We start from the raw sequence: 21742 nt of genomic DNA, 5'->3' as shown, positions 1-21742 counted from the left end.
TCACTGCTATATCCCACCCTTCAAATCGAAACACAGTCATACAAACATAACTGCTTCAGGTAGAAACACGAATAGGACAGAGGCACCCAAGCCAACGACTTTTGTACAAAGTCTCTCTCTGTTATAACTCATCAAGGTATAAGAAATTGGATTTTTTGTATTTGTTTACGTCTACGGGTTTCCATAACATAATTGATGAAAAGAAATTAGGTTTTGGTGAATGAATTTCCTAAATCAATTTATAATTGACTGTGTTATGAGGCAATAAACATAAAAAAAAAATACAAATGAATTGAAAAACTATTTCTTTTTGGAGTCGGTTCGAAAGTTCTGCCTTTAAACCAAAACATAAAGATTCATGGAAAATATAGGAAACCAAATAAAAACTTCACAAATTATTAATGATTTTAGACATATCGTAACTTTATTGAAATGTATGACATCAGAAAAATATAGGTATAACCGTTATTTATCAACAATATTTTATGTCCATTTAATCTTCCAGAATAAAATACGGCAGAGTGTCCAAAGGTGCTGGGTAGTCCAATAGCCAGGTAGGGCCGGAATAGCTCTGCCCAGTAGTGCCATCTCGCCATAAGCCCCGCGGTAGGTACACGTCCCGGGATGTAGCTCCTTGTTCCACCACGGGGGCGGCGAGCAATCTCTCACCCAGAAGGAATTCTGGGAATAAAAGTTGTTTTTCTAATACAACTTGGAATGGCTAAGAAACCCTTTAATTTAGCATTCAAATTTATCAATTTTACTGGATAAAGATGGAAATAACGCCTGTGCTTTTTTTTATACAACTTAAAATGGCAAACAAGCTGACGGCCCAAGTGATGGAAAGTGGTTACCGTCGCCTATAGACATGAGCATGGACATAATAGAGTATACTGTTTCGCTCATGATACCCCCATGCGTTGCCATTCCTGAGGACTCAGGTGTTATTCCTCCGTACCCAGTAAATTCACGCCATATCCTACCTTCAAACCGAAACACAGCCATGCAAACACAACTGCTTTACGGTGGAAACACGAATGGGACAGAGGAACCCAAGCAATCGACTTTTGTACTAGGTGTTGACGAGGAATGATAGGTAATCTATGAAGTAAGGTCACTGGTCTATCTTGAAGAATTTAATAGGCATTAACCACAATTAAGTCTACATATTGGTTGATTTGATACACTATATCATTGCCAATGGAACAGATACACTCCGTTTGTAAAAATAACTAATTATGCTTGGAATCATCTTTCAGCAACAGTATTTTCGAACCGATACAACGTTCAAGAAAAGAGCATATTCCTTTATGTGCCGGCAGCACACCTGCAATGCCTCTGGTGTTGCGGGTGATCATGGACGGCGGCAGTCACTTACCATCAGATGAGCCGCATGCTTGTTTGCCCCGTGTGTTATAAAAAAAAAAAAAAATAAAGGGAGAGAGAGTTGAAAATAGTTACCATCCCAGATGGCGAGAGCGTGTTCATCGGTGGGGTCCAACCACCAAATGGGCGGGTTGACGGGAGTACCGTCCCTCACGGAAGCCTCCATAGCTTCTACGATAACGTCTGCGTATTCTGCGTGTAGAGCCGTGTACCGACGGCAGATCTCTACCGCCTGCCAGGGACACAACGAACAGAGATTTTTTCATTCATTCATTCATATCAGCCGTTAACTGTCCTTCACTGAACATAGGCTTCCCCAAAGATTGCCGCTGCCATTGTGTGGTTTTGTCAGCAGTTATCACGCTTAGCAGTTAGGCTTTAGTGATGTTTTAAAAGGGACGCTGCTGCCTATCTATTAACGATTAAATTCCCTTAGTCGCCTTTTACGATACTCACAGAATAAAATGAAGTGACCCATTCTATGCCGGAACTACACCGTGTTTTTTTTTATGTTACTGGTTATTTCAAAATGCTGACGGCTCTGACCTGATCAAAAATATTAACTATCGCCTATTGACATAAACGATAGCCTCGTATCACTGTACCACATGTACTGTAATGGTTCTCAATCTTTGACATCGGGGGAAAGGGATTGTTAGTAATGGAGACTGAGAATCCCATTGCTAGCAATATACCCAACCAGGTCGACCTCCTCGCGGTTCTCCCTGGAAACTATCATGGTTAATTCCTGATGAATTCATCATGATGGGCTAACTGGCCTGTTTTCATTCTCATCTATCATCCTTCACTGGTGCTCCGCCAGCGTATCCCGTTAGCGCAGGCGGGGTTACCATACCATTTTCACCCATCAAAAAAAATCTTTGACATTCCTGAGCTGAATTATGATGATGCTTTCGTACACTATAACTTCAATGCCGTATCCTACTATTCAGACCACAACAGCCATGCAAGCTTCACGGTAGAAACACTGTCGAGTAAAGGGCAGCATTACTTTTAGAATTTCTTTTGAAGAATTTCTTGTTCGAAAAGGTTAGCTTCTAGAATTTTTTTTTGCTTGTTACCTCATCATCGTGATCCCACGGCACGAAGGAATATTGTAACGTTGGCATAAACACGTTAGCCTGTAGCCACCTCACGAACAGCTCTTTGCTGGGCTTTTCATTATATCCGTTACCCCCGATCATATCTGGCAACACCAGCGTGTAGCCGTTCAGATTCATTTGAAGAAGTGTGGTGATCAACGTAGCCAAGCCGTTGTTAAAGTCCCATAGCGTGTCTTTGTCAACCATACGAACGAAAACCGGGAGATCTTGCGTTCTGAAGATTGCGAAACCAGGTTAATGATTTTTTATGGTAAAGTTGAAGTTAGGTTAGTTGGTCCATCGTGTCGAGTCCACCAGAAATCAAACTACGATGATTTTTAGGGTGGTGTCGTGGATATCGACTCGACAGTCTATTGTTAGCACTTTAGGTTTAGGGATTATTCATTAATAATGGTTCGAGCTTCATCGAACGGCAACACTGAGAGGCGTCGGGCGGTCTCGGCTTAAGTCGGCTCTGAACAGAGCCGACGAATTATAACAGTTTTACAGTCCACAATTGGTCCTTCGAGCCGAATTTGTTTAGGCCTTTGCTAATAAAAGATGAAGATTTAATAAAACAGTGGACTGTAAAACTGTTATAATTGTTGTAGTAGTTATTTAAGTTTGACTAAAATAATATAAAATAAAAATACGCATAAGGTGCCGTCGTTGTCGTGACACATACACACACACACGAAGTGGCGAACAGAGCCGACTTAAGCCGAAACCGTCCGATAGCTCTACCATGTTGCTGTTCGATGAAGCTCGAATATTAACTAAAAGAATTATTTTTCTTGCCCCTGAAAATATATATATATATATATATATATATATATATATATATATATATATATATATATATATATATATATATATATATAAAAAATGACCAGGGTGTAGATCGATATCGCCTTCTTGTACTGGAATCTGAAAATATGGAAATTTACATAAATCCGCAGTATTTAGTGTTCAAAAAGTTATTTTATTTGAATTTTGAGCTAGAATTCTAAATAAAGTCATTTAAGGGTCGCGGACAAATTTTTTTTTAATCGGACATAATAAATGGATTTTTGCTTATTATGATTAGATTTAAAGTTTTAATACAAGTTTCATGTAGGTAGCAAATAACAAAAAAAAAGTCATTGTAAAATGTAGAACATTATAATATGTTGTATATCCTTTCAAATACATTCTGTACCTGTGGAGACCAGCTGGATTCGCCGGCGTCAAATTTCAAGCTGTCAATGTTATATGTTTCGATGAGATTACGAATTCTGTTCGTGTACCAGGCAGCTGCCTTGGAGTTGGTGAAGTCTATGTACCCGGGGACAGAGCCGTTGTTGTTCCACCATGACGTGTCAGGGCTGCCTGCTTCGTTGAGGACTAAGTAACTAAACAAAAAGATAATCGTTATTTAAAAAGAAAAATTTTACATTTATAGACTAGTTTCCAAAGTTTAGTAGTTCAAACTTCAAAGATCACAGGCGTATTGTTTGTGTCCACCTCAAAATTGTCTGTAGTCCATTCCAGGAGTCGAAGGAAACTCTCTTGAAATGAAAGATATATCAAAGATTATATGTATATGAGGCTTTTTTAAGCCGCTATGTTCACCATAGAAAATAATCTTAAATGTGCTAATATCGATTAGACGGAATTTAATGGTCGATGGGAAGCAACGTTCCTTTTAAAACATCACCAAAGTCCAACTGCGGTTGCCAACCCACCTGCCAAATGTGGCAACTACTGGCAAAGCCTCTTTTTATCGAGGAGGCCTATGTTCAGCAGTGGACAGTTAACGGCCGATATGATGATGATGATGCTAATGTCAAACACACAGACGTTAAGAGGTAAGACAGAGGTAAATATTTTTACTCAAACGTGCTTGGAAATGTGAGCATTATTTTGACAATCTTCTTCGAGATAAATCAAAATTGCCGTACTGGCCAGATACATGCGGACAGCGGCCGGCAAAAGTTGCCGGAAAATCCATATCTGTCGTGTTTTGCGGCCAGATAAATTACTATGTAAACTCATATCTGTCCTGTAACTTAAAAATGGAATGACCTTTTACTTCGAAACATGGCTACCAAGGAGGTAACTAATATAAGGTTTTATTTAAATTTCGAACTGGTTTGCTAATAGAAAGCTGTTTATTAAAAAAAAACAAAGGAACATTATGGCGCATGAAAAATTATTATTATTCGTTATTCGTCATTGAACTTAAAAAGTAAAATTGTGTTTTTGATTTCCGCGCATTGTTTGAGAAAAGTACTATACAAGTCTTGGCCACAACTAGGCATTGATGGACTAACGTATGTGTGCCTCGGCTACGCCTAGGCCCACATTTGCACGTTCGTCCATCAATGCCTCAGTTGCTGGGCGCTGCAGTAATGTACTAATAACAGTATACTTACCCATTTTCCAAAGCTTCTGTGTACCACGGGTCACAATCTTTGTTGATGAATGGATGCACCCAGATTGTAACTCTAAAACCTAGGTTTTTAATATCTTGAACTAATTGTTTGAAATCAGGTAACTTTCTCTCGTCAACGGTAAGCGATCCATAACAGACTTCCCACAAATCGTCGATCTCGAATTGGGCATTCGGGAATTCGCTATTTGCTATTTCATTAGCGAACTTCAAAAGTAATTCTTGATTTATTTCCCGAGAGTATCTTGCCCAAGTTGACCAAATTGGGTACTGGATCATTCTATAGTCAGGAATTCCTGAGGGTTTGCCCAGATAGGTTTTGATGGCATGCTGATGAGCAATTTTAGGATTATCGAAAAACCATATGTCGTATTTAAGGACATTGTGGGTACGCTGCAAGGAGTAGGGATCGGCGACTTCCGCGATGAAGCAGATATGGTTGTCAAGTATATTATGATGGTCTACGAATAGAGGTACATCCGGTTGTACGTAGATGTACCAGCCATCGGAGTTAAGCCAGTATCTTTCTGATATGGCAGCGTTGTCATCTTCCTTGGAAATTATGGAGTATTTTTGTATTTTACTCTTTTGTATTGGCCAGTGCTGTTCTTTTTGTTCAGGACCTCCGTACCATTGTTTATTTCCTATTCGGAAAGATCTAAATAGTATACTTTAAAGAGATTTGAATAAAGACAAAAGTGAATAAAGTTGCCTAGATAAATGTTAAATAAAACTTGAATCTTAAAATACGTAAAATGTTTTATACAATTGAATTTATTACAAATTATTAGTTGTAACCCGTGGCTTTGCTCTCGACAATTGATATAAAATGTAGTCTACGTATTTATTATACTAAGATATGATCTATCTGTGTACCATTTTTAATCTCTTTCTTAATTATTAAAATCCACTAAGCAGTTCCAGCGTCATGAATAAAAAACATTTAAAGTTCTTTAATATCTTTATATCTTTAGCTTTGCACTTTTCAACCAACTTTAAAAGGAGGTTCTGATTTCGGATCTAATTTTTTTTATATTAGGTACCTCATATCGCCGGGAATAAATAAATATAAATCGATTTTGAATTTTTTTTTTATTGGAATCGATACTTATTATACATATTCGTGGCGACTGAATTTTTTTCAAAATTAGTTCAATAATTTACTTTTTCAATTAAAAATAACTGATTTTGTCATAATTGATGTCTTTTTGGGGGACACAACTTTTAATGGATTTTTTTTAATGGATGGAAATGGAATAGTCACCCTGCCTGCGCTAACGGGATACGCCGGCGGGATACCAGTGAGGGATGATAGGTGAGAATGAAAAAGGTCAGTTGGCCCATCGTGATAAATTTATCAAAAATTAATCACGATGGTTTCCAAGGACCGCGTGCAGGTCGACCTGTTGTTAATATACCCTATATTGTTAGTAACGGGTCTGTTGGATCTCACTACTAACGTTCCCGTTCCCCCCCCCCCCCTCCCCCACTTTTAATGGATTAGGTGCTAGTAATCAGAGTTTTGTATTACCAAAATCGTAGCAATCTTCAAAGATTGTATCTCGGGGCCCATCCCAGTGTATGCTCAGCTTGAAACCTCCGCTTGCCTCGTCGTACTCGGAGTCTAGGTGGAAGGTTACTTCGTCATCGTCAACGGATACCTTGCGACCAATGTGACCCAGAATGGTGGTACTACCATCTTCTGTTAGAAAAACAACATAAGGGTATAAGAAAGATCACTGACCACTCACAACTGGTGTTGAAAGAGTTCTTATAGACTGCTTTTGGCATGAGAAATTTTTATTGTTTTTTGGTTCATGATCTTTGAGAAAAAATTCAGTTTCACTAGCAAAAGACATGCGAATTGCAACGTGGAATGGCAAGCTGACAATGTACCTAATGGAAAGTGGAATCATTGTTAATTGTTATACATATATCTTGGAGGAAGCAAAAGAGGTCTTTTTGTATTTGAGCATTTGATTTTACATTGTTTTTGTCTGCCCCAATTTTTTTCATGGGTTGTCATTCCTAAGGACTATGGTGTTATGCTTTCATATCTTGTAATTTTACGGGTATATTTTGTACATTTGGTATATTGCTACCAGTGAAGATACTTTTTTTTAATGGATGATAAGGGAATAGTAACCCCATCCGCGCTATCGGTATACACCGACGGGGCACCAGTGAAGGATGATAGATGAGGATGAAGTAGGTCAGTTAGCCCATCGTGACGAATGCAACAAGAATTGTTCACGATGGTTTCCAGGGGGAACCACGTGGAGGTCGACCCAATAAGGCATATTGCTAGAAATGGGGCTGTCAAACTCCATTACTAACTAGACCCCATTTAATTATCCATGTCCTTCCTTCCGAGGTGTGATTGTAATTAGGTCTCTAGGTATCACTAGTTTGTCTCTATTTTTACAAGATAGAAGAGTTTCGATTCCGATTTATTTACCAGAGTCTGCCTTGAGAGTGTATCCTCCATCCGCACGGTCTTCTGCGTAAAAGTCGCGAGCAGTTGACCTGTGTACGGCGCCCAGGGTCAAAGTAACACCTGATGTGACAAAAGTAGGAGTGTGACATTAGACAGAAGTATACAATAAGATGTATACGCCGTGTAGTTCCGGCATAGAATGGGCCACTCCATTCTTTCTCGTGGGTGTCGTAAGAGGGGACTAAAGGAACTTAATGGTTGAGGCGTGGGCAGCAGTGTCTCTCATAAATTATCACCCAAGCCTAATTGTGGTTGCCTACCAACCTCCCAAACGTGATAGCAACTGTTAAAACCTCTCTAAATAGAAGAAAGCCTATGTTCAGCTGCAGACAGTTAATGGTTATATAGTATGATAGTAGATATAATATGATATGGTATACAATAAAATTTTACATTTAAACGAAAATTAAGCACACGCTCATACACACGCATACACACATATATTCTTAGAGATATATGTATACACATACATTTAACAAAAAACAATAATTACAGATATTTAAATTTGGAACGTGGAATTCTGTATCTACGAGTGATATCACTTTTTTTTCTACAACTTAGAATGGAAAACAAGCTGACGGCCCACCTGATGGAAAGTGGTAACCGTCGCCTATAGAAATGAGCAGTATTTCGCCCATGATACCCCCATGTGTTGCCATTCCTGAGGACTGAGATTTTATTCTTCTGTACCCTGTAAATTCACGCCATATCCCACCCTTCAAACCTAAACACAGCCATACAAACACAACTGTTTTACGGTTGAAACACGAATGGGACAGAGGTACCCAATCAAACGACTTTTGTACAAAGTCTCGCTTTACAATATGCAAATTTTTGTTCTACTAAACAAGACGGCTGCTTCAATCTTCATAAAACTATGATGGCAAGATGAATGCAGAAATATTTGTTTATAATCGCGTCTGCTTATTACTTAACCTCATCTCTTTAATCGAAGCAGTCAACACACGACTGAAAAAATTATTAAAATTTGTTCAGAGTTTTCGGAGGTTAGTGTGAACGAACATCGTGGATTTCTCAATCGAATTCAAAAAGAAGACGATTGTCAATTTAGTTATATCTTTTCTCCTTTTTTTTATGTTCGTTACGTCATAACTCCGTCAGTTATAAACCGATTTAGAAATTTTATTTTTTAATTCAAAGGACGTACTCACCGTTTTTTTTTTTTATAACACAGAGGACAAACGCGTTTGGTCCTATAGTAATTTTATTACAATCGGTTCCGTAGTTTGGTTTTTAAATTAAAATAACTAGTTTTACTTCAATTGAAGCCTTTTTTTTTTGTGAAATACAATCTTTTATTATATATTAAAAGGCATAAACACAATGAGGAAAGATGTCCCAAAACTACCACAAAAATAAGGGTTTGCGCGGGAAAAACAATTGAAGTGACAGAGTAAAAATATATAGATAAATTCTACCTGCTAATAGCAACAAGCACTTCATGTCGATACAATAATGCTAAAAACTAAGGAAAACACGCAAGTGATCTTACGAGAATATTTATCTGTGTTATGTATCTAATATCTATATCAAATTTTATCCGTATCAATGTAGATATTTGCCTACAAGTATATACTTAATCTGAGATTAAAATGTGCAATATGTAATGGAAATCTTATAACAATTGGAAAAATCACTGATGATAATAACTGAAGTAGGTACTTTTCCCAAGCGACATAATTTATGACTCATTTTTCGTTTCATCTAAAACAATCTTGTATCAACTGAGCAAATATTTGATGGCGGTGGGGGGGGGGGGAGGGAAGGATATATTCTGTTAGCGTGGCGGAGAGGGGCGAGTCAAGGGACATTTTTAGTAACGTAGTGGTCCCATTGCTAGCAAGCAATATTAATTAACTAATTTGATCTTTTCATACATATACTGCAGTCACGAGATCGATTTAGTTTTCAAACTTCAAAAAGAAGTAGTTATCACCGAATAATATTATAGAGTGTATCAATTTTGTTGATTCTTTTTGAAGTCTAAGATTTACTTTTAAATTGAGTAAATCAAATTGCTCCTATTCATTCAAATAGTGTCAACCTCAGTATATAAATTGGTCCATGTAAGAATCAGTTTATCGATAAACCCTTGGAATAAGCTGATAAAGGTCCGTAATTACATATTCAGTACATTTTATATAAGTTTTTGAAAGTTGTTTTCGCGGGTAATTTAGTTCTTGTGTTTCTGCCGTCGAACAGCTGTGCTAAAGGTATTTGTTTCCACATGTTCTTTGAGTTTTGAAGGATGGTACGAGAACAGGGTAATCTTCTGCTTACGCGTACTTTTGAGTATGGTAAGATATATGAGGGAAATAACAAAAGTATAATATAGTACTTAAATATAGTAAGCAGATGACGGCATAGACAAAGAATTAGTCCTGTTTTTAAGAGCAAAGATTGTTTTTCTTTCAAGTAGGTTACCAGTTTATTTATTACTCTAAATATTACGAATTAAATAAATAAAAAATATGAAGAAAATACCCATTGCTTCATTTGTGTTTACAAAGGTATTTCAACATAGTTAAATATTTCAGATAGCAACCCATTTCTATTCTAATTTCAAATGACAATTTCCAGTCTCGCATAATTTCCATATTAGTTTTAAATGTATGGGTTTGGTCAGAAAACATCATGCCAACGTTTAGTTAAATTATAAAATCGCAATAATGCTAATTTAACTAACAAAAATACTGTTTTACTATTAAAAAAAAAAAAAAAAAAAAAAAAAAAAAAAAAACTAAAAAACTGTCATGTAAACTATTTGTAGAGCAGTTTCAGCTTTATACTTCATATTTCTCTTTATTTTATCGTGGGAATTACGACTATATATAACTAATTATATATAATTAAAATTGATTCTATTACGCGGTTGTGGCTCTAAAAATTTACCAGGTATTCTGACAAGTGTTGAAAACTTGTATTCGCTATCAATAATATTACCAAATTGAGATCTCAAGGTAATATATTATTCTAGCTATTTTATTCTAGCTAAAAAAAATGTTCATCAAAACGTGCAATTTGACATAAAATTTATATATTTCTTTTATCACATGATTCATGATTTAGTGAGAAATATTTACATTTAATTTATATCGAAAACTATCTAATTACAGTATCTTTATAACTCTATTAGTTTCCATTTTGAACATCAAGCTGGTCACCATAATGACAAAAAGGAGGATTTTGTGTAGATTGGTAATATATTACTGACTAGGTCGATTTCCGTGGCTTGTATAAAGTGCGGTCTCTTTTACTTTAGATTTATACTCATTGTTAGTGATGGATTCGAGTGAGTTTTTTTCACTCGAGTCACTCGGTTCTGATAAGTTACTCACTCGAATGCCACTCGAGTGAAGATAAAACTCGAGTGATTTTTATTGACTCGAGTCACTCGGAATATAAAACTCGAGTGACCAAAATTTTAAAACGAATAAAACAGTATTAATTTTACATAGAAAATGTGTATTCATTTTCTCAAAAAAAAAAAAAAATCTAAACAAAATGTAAAAAATAGAATTTTCCTTCAAACTAAACCTGTCATACATAATCAAGAAACCTCTTATATCAACTATCAGTCAAATTAAAATATTATAATCTACTACTAATAAGTTCTAATCCAATTTAATTTATTCTAACAAGGAACTTTCATGACATCCAAATATAAACAGTTTTATTATGTTCTTACACAATTTATGTAATAATATACGTGTTTTAAAATTAACTTAAATGAAACTTAAACTCAACAAAAAAAACAAAAATAATGTATCTTTAAGGAGATAATAAATTTAACTGAAATTGGTGTAATAACTACTTTAAAAAAATAAATTGATAAATTTTTCCCTAACGGCTTCGATAATATCGACTTCAGCACTTGCTAAAATAATAGAAGAATGTTTCTCCGTAACCTCTTTAGTAGTAACAGTTTGCGAAAAAAGTTTTGAATTATAAGTATTGTAATAGTTAGGTATGCTTTATTATTGTCAGAAGTCCATAAATCTGTTGTAGCAGCCGTATATTCAACTAAATGTAGAATATCTACAATTATAGTGCGTGCGGCATGATAAGCATCAGGAAGAATTTTCTCTCTTAAAAGTTTCCTGCTACCGCGGGTAAACTTGTCACAATTTAAATTTTTTAATCGGTTCGGTATAAACCACTCAAGTGGTACGAGTCAACTCGAGTCACTCGTAATTCGAGTCGACGCGAGTCACTCGAAACTCGAGTCGTCAAAAATTTAACTCGAGTGCATGTAATATAAAAACTACTCGAGTCACTCAAGTGAAAAGCAACTCGAATCCCTTCACTACTCATTGTCAATTCCTTTTTTAAAAAAAAAGGTGTACGTCTCTATCCGCAATGGCAGATCCTAGAATTCGGCAAATAAAAATAAAGACCGGCGTTGTAAAACGCATAGCCAAGGAGAAAGTGGTGTATGAAAAGGAAGCTGAATTGCAGAAGGATAGGATACAAAAGATAAAAGACGAAGGCCAGGACGAACATAACATTCGAAAGCAGGAGGAGGTTTTGCAGGAGTCCCTGATGATGGTACCGGATTGTCAGCGGCGGTAAGGCATTCTTTGTTATATTTAACACTTTATTTGATTATTAAGGCAACACAGTATAATTTTATTTGCTTCTAAAGTTAAGTTTTAAGGATTTGATTTGTCAGCTGTTTTTAGGTTATGAAGGTGAAGGTTATTTGTGTCTTTGTTTATTACATATTTAAAAACTTTACCTAGTAAGTTATATGTAAAATTTATTTATAGGTACTTATTATTACTTATTTATTTTCTGTTATGATAGTTTATGTGATTGTATAGTCAGTTTTTTAAACATACTTATACATGACTCATGCATATAGGCATTGTTCTTGTCAATAACAAAGGTCTTGCCACTGTAGTCCATTAAAATAGTTATGTAGATTTTTGCTGACATTTATTTTCTGTATACACTATAACTGACCTACCTTGAAAATATATGATAATGTAAAATTTTATTTTGTAAAAACAAATCAAAATAATTATTCTTAATTATAGCTTTGGTTGCGTTTCAGGCTAATAAAAGCATTTGCAGACCTCAAAAATACATTAGAAACTGAACAAGATCTAAAGGAGCACGAAGACTATATAGCGGCTCAAGAAGTATTAAAAGAAGCTGAAAAACAGCTGCCAGAAACGACGTCGTAATTGCTAGAGGATTATTTTTGCTAATTTTATATTATAATATATAGAAATCATGTCATATAATCAAAATTATTATAATTTTCGACTGAACTTTACATTTCGACAAAATTATCCACCACAAAATTATTTGCCATTCCCACCACCACCACCACCACCATATTATAATGTACCACCAGTAACACAACCACCTGTACACTTACATGAGACAGATCAGGAATTACTAACGAGATTTGAATCTAAAATTAAAACTGAAAATAGTAAACCCAAAAACACCATATCGATATCAAAAATGAGAGATGATATTTATCAGATGGTTTTGAATCTGGATGATATTAAAAATAAAAAGAGATATTTGGCAGATAATTTAAAAATATTGTCAGAAGAAGAATGGCAGAAGAGGATGATAGAAATAGAACAATGTAAAGTTAATGTAAATAAAATGCTTGCTTATATCAACAATATGCACTTTGATACATTAAGGAAGTTTATTGCAAAAAGATCCGCTAAAAGGTTAAGATTGAAAAGGCTACGCTTAGAGAGGAAGAAGGAGAAAGAAGAGACAATAAAAAAATTAGAAGAGAAGTCAAGAAAAATAGATGAGAATCTCCAAAAAATTAAGGATGACATCATTAAAGTTAAACAAGTAAGTGTATTTAAATTTTTTTTTCTACAACTTAGAACGGCAAGCAAGCTGACGGCCCACCTGATTGAAATTAATAACCATCGCCTACAGACATGAGCAGTACCCTGGACTTAATAGAGTATACTGTTTTGCCTATGATACCCCCCATGCATTGCCATTCCTGAGAACTCTGGTGTTATTCCTCTGTACCCTGTAAATTCATATAGCCATATCTCACCCTTCAAACCAAAACAGCCATGCAAACACAACTGCTACACGGTAGAAACACGAATGGGACAGAGGTATCCAAGTAATCGACTTTTGTACAAAGTCTCCCTCTGGTGTTATTAAACCAGCCAAAAATCTATACTGCCTTATCATTGTTAATAGTGTCTTGTTGGTAGAGCAGTATCAATATCTTGAGGTATAATATTCTTTGAAAATAGTGTTTTAAGGTTTCTTAAGGCTCAGCAACACATGTGATGTCCCTGGTGTTACAGACATCGATAGGCTATGGTAACTCTGTATATCATCACACAGGCTGTATGCTAGTTTGTCACCATAGTAGTATAAAAAAAAGTGCTGCTATGGTACTTCAGAGGTTGACATTATGTTTTCTCTCAATTTGTTATTATTTTTTGTTAGAAATTTAGTTGAAATATGGTATTTAAGCAAATTAATATTTCAGTTTCAATTATATGTATAAATAATTTTCAAACATTTCAGGAAGAGGAAGCCAAGTTGCAAGCTGACATGGTGCTGAAAGAGGTGCTCAGAAAAAAAAGTGATGCTAAAAAGTGCCTGGCAAAACTGGATGCATTGGTGAAGCTTCGTAAGGCTAGGCAAAACACCGCTAAGGGGAGGGGCGCTACTGTGTCCGAGAAGGAAGCACAGGACTTTATTAACAGTATTAGTAAGTTTATGTCTCTTTTACATTTGATAAGTTTCTATTTTTTCATGTAAAAGAGCAGCAATCAAGCATACAGGCCAGTGAACTGACCACTTTGGTCTATGAATATAATACCATAGACACTACTAGTGTTTTTTTGAGTGATTTTGAGTCCTAGTATGGTGTATAGCCCCAGCATAGAATGGAACACCCCCTCCTTTCCCCAGAACACTCCTTCCATTCCCGTGGGTGTCATATGAGGTGAGTAAGGAAATTTAATGGTTGAGGTATAGATAGCAGCATCCTTTTTAAAACGTTACCAGGGCTTTACTGTAGTTGCCAACTCGCCTGCCAAGCGTGGCAACTACTGGCAAAACTCCTCTATGGCAACAGGGAGAGGCCTATGTGCAGCATTGGGCAATTAAGGGTTAAATTTATGATGATGATTCTCAAAAAAATACAATTTTACTTTTTGAGAAGTTACAGTAATGGTGAGAAATTTAAACAATGGAATAGGAACTACTGCCTAGCCCCTCCTTCCCTTTCCCCTCCAATGTGAGACTGAGTGAAATTCTATTCATTCCTTCATCCTTCTAAACGCTTCACATTATTGATCGATGCCCCTAATTTGCAGATAAATTGAAATTTCTTTGGACGCAAAAGCTAGCTTCGTATGAGAAAGAAGAGATAGAGTTACGTGACAAGTTGAAGCAAGACACCGAACAGAATGAACTCGGCAATGTGAGGGCAGAACAGACTGTGGAGAATTTGTTCAAGTGGAGGGAATACCTGTTTGGTGGTGCACTACCTCATGTTGACTTTTGTGGCGACGTGGCCAGATTTGTTACGGTTAGGTAAATTTATAACACAAATTTTGAATAGATTACGCAACTGGAGCTTTGTGTCGATTTTCAGCCGGATTATTTTTTTTGTCCTTATAGTATTTAGCTATATAATTAATTCGGTGATGGTTTATATTGTAGTGTCACACAAATATTAGCTTGTGTTAATGCTTACAAAAATCATATGATGTTGCCAGGTAAAAAAATCACACGAATCAGTTTCTCAATATACACTTCCGTACACCCTGTTTGACTTTATAACACCTTTTTCCTTTCACTCTTAGTTAATATCCTTTCCTTAAAAAAGTTTTTGTATGCAATAGTTTGAATTTTATATATTTATTTCAGGTCTCAGTGGGACCAGTTTGTGAGTGTCGAAGGATCGCCTCTCCCTGTCGGATGGGTTTTGCCAGTAACAAAAAATCCATAGGAAAGAAACTGTTGTGCAAATATGGTCAATTTTGGAAATATATCAATCACATCCACGTAATATTTTATATGTAGACTTCTTTGGAACCGTATATGATAGTATGCTAACCAAGAAACTTTAAAACAAACGAAGATTGCAGTATTTTGAAGTCAAAGAGACTTCATTTTCTATCTTTCTCCAACTGTAATTGAAGTAGCTGATCGATATTAGAGAGATCTCTCTTTATATTTGCTTGTGTTTAGCGGGCCATAAAGGGTCAAATAATGTATGTATAAATTGCTCACTTCACTTAGTTTCGCAAAGTGTGTAGTCAAACATACATTTTGTGTGCTTAATTTAAACAATATTTAACAAATTTATGTAATAATATGTCATTAAAAATTGTATGACTGGGCCCCGGGCTGATATTGAGGTCCATTCCTCTAAATGTAACATCTTAATTTGTCAATTTCACCAAATCACATCATAAACTAAATTTAGAATAATTATTGATTTAAAACTATTAAAAATTTAGTTCATGCTAGTTCTTACAATAAATATTTTGCTGTAATATCAAATTGAAACTTCAATTTTAAAAATGGTTCGACAAGTGGCGTCTCGGAATCGGCCATATTTGGTTGGAGAGAAATCATCATCATCATAACAGCCTTAAACTGTCCACTGCTGAACATAAGCCTCCCCATTGTGGGGGTTTTGCCAGTAGTTGCTACGCTTGGCAACTGCAGTTAGGTTTTAGAGATGTTCTAAGAGGGACGCTGTTGCCCATTTCTCGCCCTTTAGTCCACAGGAAAGGAAGGGGTGGCCTATTCTATACCGGGACCACACGGCCACTGGTGAGAAATAAAAGCTATAGTTGATACTGGAACTTTGTGTTCACTGTGCAATCTCCATGTATTGAAGTTTCTTGGTCTCATTTTCTATCAGCGGAGAGCTTAATGAGATTTTTGATAATTTGGAACTTTTTGTACTCTTGAAGATTCTGTGTATTGTGTTGATTAACGCTATGTGATTTATACAAATAAATGCATTTATGCTTTTTCTATCATAGTGTTTTATTTGCGTAGTTGTGCGACTTTATCCGTATTGGATAACGTACATATTTTTATGTATGTAGTTTTGTATGGATACATTTATACATACAAAGGGTGACCAGATGGAGACTGTATAAAAGTCGATTGCTTGGGTACCTCTGTCCCATTCGTATTTCAACTGTGAAGCAGTTGTTTACATGGCTGTGTTTCGGTTTGAAGGGTGGGATATGGCGTGAATTTACTGGGTACAGAGAAATAGCACCCGAGTCCTCAGGAATGGAAAAGCAACGCATGGGGGTATCATGGGCGAAACAGTATACTCTGTTATGGCCATGGTACTGCTCATGTCTATAGGCGACGGTTACCACTTTCCATGAGGTGGGCCGTCAGCTTGTTTGCCATTCTAAGTTGTATAAAAAAAACAAAACTACAAGCCATTTGAAACCCTATACGTTTTCAAGCAACTCCAAAAAAAAGGAGATGCTCGATTCGGTTGTATTTTTTTGTTTGTTACCTAAGAACTCGAGTCATTCATAATTCGGTTAGAAAAATTCTTTTTTTTTATCAAAAACGGTTCAGTAGTTTAATTTTGAGACCAAAATAACTAGTTTTTCGTTTTTTTTTCGCGGAAAATCATCTTTAATTATTTGTGGAACAAAATATTAAATTAAATTACACAAAAATAAGCAATCAAGTAGTCCTTTACGCGGATCCCCCTGGAAACCGTCGTGGTTATTTCTTGTGGAATTCGTCACGATGGGGTAACTGATCTGCCTTTTCAATCTTACCTATCATCCCTCACTGGTGCTCCTTCAGAGATTACCCACAGTTACCATTGTCTACCCCATCGAATATTACAGGCGTGAGCATATATATTTGTAGGGTTAATAGAATGAAAAACATACATTAATCATATCGGCATATTCAAGTCTTTTATTTGTCACAATCTCCATTTTTTTTTTTTGGATAATTTGTAGAAATTATAATAATTATGTAAAAACACACCAACACTTGTCACTTGATATCGTAATTAGCCACTTTATACAATTAATCATAATGGATACTCCAATTAATCTAATAATCTATTACATTATAATATTGGTTCACTAAACTTAAACGAGGTTCGTGATAAAGTCGTCAAAACAATTAGGCTTCAAATTATTGTCGCTTTAATATCTGTAAGAATGCTTCAGTCAGAATGCTGTAGACACCATAGATGGTAAATTTAATAGATATTTCTTTCGAAATTTCCCGGCTAAAAAATAGAATTTTTCAAAAATCGAGTGAATCCCTCGATTTTTAGACCTTTTTCCAAAGAATAGTATTTTTTTTACAAAATTTTGGATTTTGAAAATTTGCTGCATAAAGTAGCGATTCATTAAAAAAAAAAATAGGCATTCCCAAAAAAATAATCTTATAATCCACTCGCTTATTTGTTATAAATCGCATAAATATATTAAAAAAAAAAGAGCTCGATTTTATAGTTAAGTTACAAAGAAAACAGCCATCTCTTATAAATATTGCAGGTAATCTACATAACTCATTTTTACTCTAAAAAGCAAAAGCAATGCGTAAATTTTTTCATATGTATTTTTTTTTTCATTTATGCGTAATTTTTAATGAACGTGCGAATACCGTTCTAGAACTTTATGAATCATTGCAAAAAAAAAAAAATTAAATAAATTTTTATTAATTACCTATTTGTTGACGAGGAATCATGTAATCATTAGAATTAAATTATAAACTGTATACTTTAATAAGGTTACAAATGCCAAAAGAATTTGTATTGCCAGAACAAAAAAAAATATTCTCCCGCGCCCGTTCTCGAATTGACGATTTTATCACGACACATCACTAACGAGGTTTGCACGTCCCGATAAAACCTTACAAGCAAATTTTACAATTATAAATCCAGTCCGCACTCCAATGTGTTACAGCCAAAGACGTGCCAACCACTAATAGTAGCCGATAAAGCGAGACGGACGAGTGTTGCTATACTATACCACTCGTGTCATACTGAGGTAATACGGCATTACACGCAAACGACTCCAATAGCACATTGGCTAAGCGATCGGTGAGGTCAAACGGGGGAGAACTATATGATTATTATTATTATTACAGCTCGATAAAATGTCCAATAAATATGTAATACAAAAATAGGGTCGAATTGATATTGGTTAATTCTATGGAGAATAAGATCTGACTAAATGGAAAATTTTGACTTATTCCCTTTTATTTACAATTAAATAACTCTAAAATTTATATAATTAATGCAACCATAACTTAAAAATATTGATAGATTTATTTTTCAATTGTCTACATTGACCCCTCTCTGTCATTCGATCCTATACAATATCAGCCGTCTCTCCTAACATTATAATGGAAAATTTACTAATTAAAAAACTAATGTTCAAATGTATCAGACAAGACTGCGTTGTAATAGAATTGCGTGGTTTCGTATCGACTGAAGAGTCAGCACTATTTGGCATTTCACAACCGCTGGACCCCTAAAACTTGTTTGTTAGACCCATATTAATTAACCCACTGACCCCATTATTGGTAACGAATGCGGTGTGAACTTTTCTGAGTTTACTATACAATATATTTAAAATACTGTTCCTCTAAACAGTGCCTAAGGTAACTTTAAACGATTAAAAATCGTTACGTCAGTTTAATAAAAACTTACACTACTAACTTTGTTTTGTTTAGACATACACACATGTTATACATCCTTTTGTAGCAAGATGTTTAAACATGAATGACTGTTGAACACAATTTCAACCTTTTTTTTTTATGATAAGGCGGTATATTTTTAGTGCGTCCATTTGTTCCGTCTGAATATGTTTTTGTTACCAATATTGGGATACAAACATCAGCCAAAAAAAAAAAAAAAACTACTAATGACATTTGAAATCTGACATTTAATATCAGATATGCACTTGTACTATGAGGCAAGTTGAAATTTGTTCCACCTAATTATTCGTGGGGTGAACGGGCCGTTTTTGGGGTCCAGTTGGGTATTAAGACTATTATGGTTGATTCCACCGTGAAATCTTGTGATGTATCCGTAATAATTATTTATAAACGAATTCCAATACATAAACGACACAGATTTTGTCATACAATTAAATAAATTTTCAATATTGTTTGATGACAGTATATATACATAAATCATTTTCAAATCAATATTAACAAATAATACATTAATAACATTTGCAAATAATAATCAGTATAGATATTAAAGAAAATTCAATTATAATTTGAGTAAATAAATTGTATTTTTGGGATATAAAAAAATATATTTAAAATTCCTGTTATTGTCAGGAATTAATAGCGAACTAAAGGTAAGGGTGAGCGCAACATATCTTAAAGAATATTGTGCTATTGATAAAATGTCAAAACATATAAAAATAATTGTACAGCACTGTAAGTTAACATAAAAACAGAATAAACATGTAAACACAATACATATGTATTTTATTTCGATGTTAATCTACTATATTTCGGGGCCAACACTGGCCCAATGTGTACTCGACTACATGGCAGAAATAATGTAATGTTATATAAAGTATTTGAAACGATTTTTGTTCACCATCGTGTAATATGTACATACATAAGTTACATAAGGGTGCGTCCAGACAAATATTTATACGTTAAACTGTAATATGAAAAGATATATTTATTAGGCAGACTAAAATGTTACTAAAAAAAAGTCCTAGGTAGAGATGAAATGCAATGCCAAGCGTGGCAACGATTGGTAAAACCCTCTAAATGGTAAAGATGGTGTATGGGTGCTTATGTTCAATAGTGGACAGTTAATATGAAAATAAATCCAAAATTTCCATCAAAATGACCACAATAAAATTATTGCAGCCAGGGTTACCATTATAATTATCATCCATGTAAAAATAAACTAAATAAATTCAATTAGCCATCACAAGGCATATGCTATAGTACATTACTGCAGCGGCCAGCAGTTGAGGCATTGATAGACGTAGGTGCAAATGTGGGCCGAGGCATAGCCGAGGCACACATACGCGAGTTCATCAATGCCTAGTTGTGGTCAAGGCTTGTATAGTACTTTTCTCAAACAATGCGCGGAAATCAAAAACACAATTTTACTTTTCAATTTCAATGACGAATAACGAACAATAATAATTTTTCACGCGCCATTATGTTCCTTTGTTTTTTTTTTCAATAAACAGCTTTCTATTTGCAAGACAGTTCGAAATTTAAATAAAACCTTTTATTAGTTACCTCCTTGGTAGCCATGTTTCGAAGTAAAAGGTCATTCCATTTTTAAATTACAGGACAGATATGAGTTTACGTAGTAATTTATCTGGCCGCAAAACACGACAGATATGCATTTTCATACAACTTTTGCCAGCCGCTGCTCGCATGTATCTGGCCAGTACGGCAATTTTGATTTATCTCGAAGATTGTCAAAATAATGCTCACATTTCCAAGCATGTTTGAGAAAATAATATTATTTATATCAACAAATTCTGGACGCACCCTAGTATAACAGCTTATTTTATTGTAGTTTTTAAACAAATTTCCTAGATTACAACCAAGAGGAATTACAAATAAGAATACATAAAATTATTTAAGCTAATTACTCATACAATATTATTTTTTTTATTTGGGGCAAAGGCGTTTTCTCTAGACTGCGTATAAAAACTCATATTCCAGTGTAATAAATGTGTGATTTTGTAAAGATGTTTTTTTTTACTCAATTATACCATAAATGGTTGAACGGATATGAATTTGATACGTGAACGACATCGACGGTTAACAGGCACACACCTCCTGGACATTTTTATGTTAATATATTGAGAATTTATATATATATATAAGGTAATAAAAGTTTTTTAAAAATTTTATTTTACAATTATATATATATATATATATAATGCACTTGTGCCAACGCACCACAAACAAAGTCCTCTGGTTGTATTTCTCAGCTGCCCCGTCGTAGCTTTTTTTATCTCATTTATGTCCCCCAAATGCCGCCCCCGAAGTACCAATTTGGTTTTTGGGAACAAGAAGACGTCACACGGGGCCAAATCCGGCGAAAACGTAATGGAATTTTTACTCAAAAACTCACGGACAACAAGAGAGGTGTGGGCAGGGGCATTGTCGTGGTGAAGAATCCAACGCCCCTCTCGCGCCAATTCTGGACGAACTCGTGCCACACGAGCTTTGAGGCGTCTTCGACGTATTTTCCATCAACTGTCTGGCCTGGAGGGACGAATTCTTGATGGACAATCCCCCGAACATCGAAAAAAACAATCAACATTGTCT

General features: G+C 35.1%; 3 protein-coding genes across 4 annotated transcripts; 2 read left to right on the top strand and 1 right to left on the bottom strand.

Annotated features, from left to right (window-relative positions):
• Positions 1 to 387: 387 nt before the first annotated feature.
• On the bottom strand, positions 388 to 9005 carry LOC113519557 (myogenesis-regulating glycosidase-like). Its single transcript, XM_052899899.1, is given in 9 exon segments — positions 388 to 681; positions 1462 to 1618; positions 2469 to 2760; positions 3352 to 3416; positions 3688 to 3880; positions 4904 to 5564; positions 6452 to 6622; positions 7379 to 7477; positions 8857 to 9005. Coding segments are annotated over 9 exon segments (1851 nt in total). The 5' UTR covers positions 8882 to 9005; the 3' UTR covers positions 388 to 493.
• A 333-nt stretch (positions 9006 to 9338) lies between these two features.
• On the top strand, positions 9339 to 12635 carry LOC128199945 (tubulin-specific chaperone A). The gene is made up of 3 exons (XM_052899888.1): positions 9339 to 9549; positions 11779 to 12006; positions 12495 to 12635. Exons 2-3 carry the CDS (start codon positions 11798 to 11800, stop codon positions 12625 to 12627), a joined length of 342 nt encoding a protein of 113 aa, XP_052755848.1. The 5' UTR covers positions 9339 to 9549; positions 11779 to 11797; the 3' UTR covers positions 12628 to 12635.
• Positions 12636 to 12676: 41 nt separating this feature from the next.
• LOC113518013 (inner centromere protein) lies at positions 12677 to 16120 on the top strand. 2 transcript variants are annotated; one of them, XM_031907114.2, is made up of 4 exons: positions 12677 to 13267; positions 13973 to 14159; positions 14770 to 14984; positions 15326 to 16120. In XM_031907114.2, exons 1-4 carry the CDS (start codon positions 12677 to 12679, stop codon positions 15479 to 15481), a joined length of 1149 nt encoding a protein of 382 aa, XP_031762974.2. In that variant the 3' UTR covers positions 15482 to 16120. The 2 variants fall into 2 exon arrangements, with proteins under 2 accessions (XP_031762974.2, XP_026758561.2); XM_026902760.2 differs by having other exon boundaries at positions 14770 to 14989; positions 15326 to 15634.
• The last annotated feature ends 5622 nt before the right edge of the window (positions 16121 to 21742 follow it).

This window comes from Galleria mellonella, unplaced genomic scaffold, assembly GCF_026898425.1.
Source record: "Galleria mellonella isolate WM207_F2 unplaced genomic scaffold, CSIRO_AGI_GalMel_v1 utg1217, whole genome shotgun sequence".
NCBI lineage: Eukaryota > Metazoa > Arthropoda > Insecta > Lepidoptera > Pyralidae > Galleria > Galleria mellonella.
The sequence above is the reverse complement of the archived record's forward strand: the minus strand, read 5'-3'. Positions and strand labels throughout refer to the sequence as shown.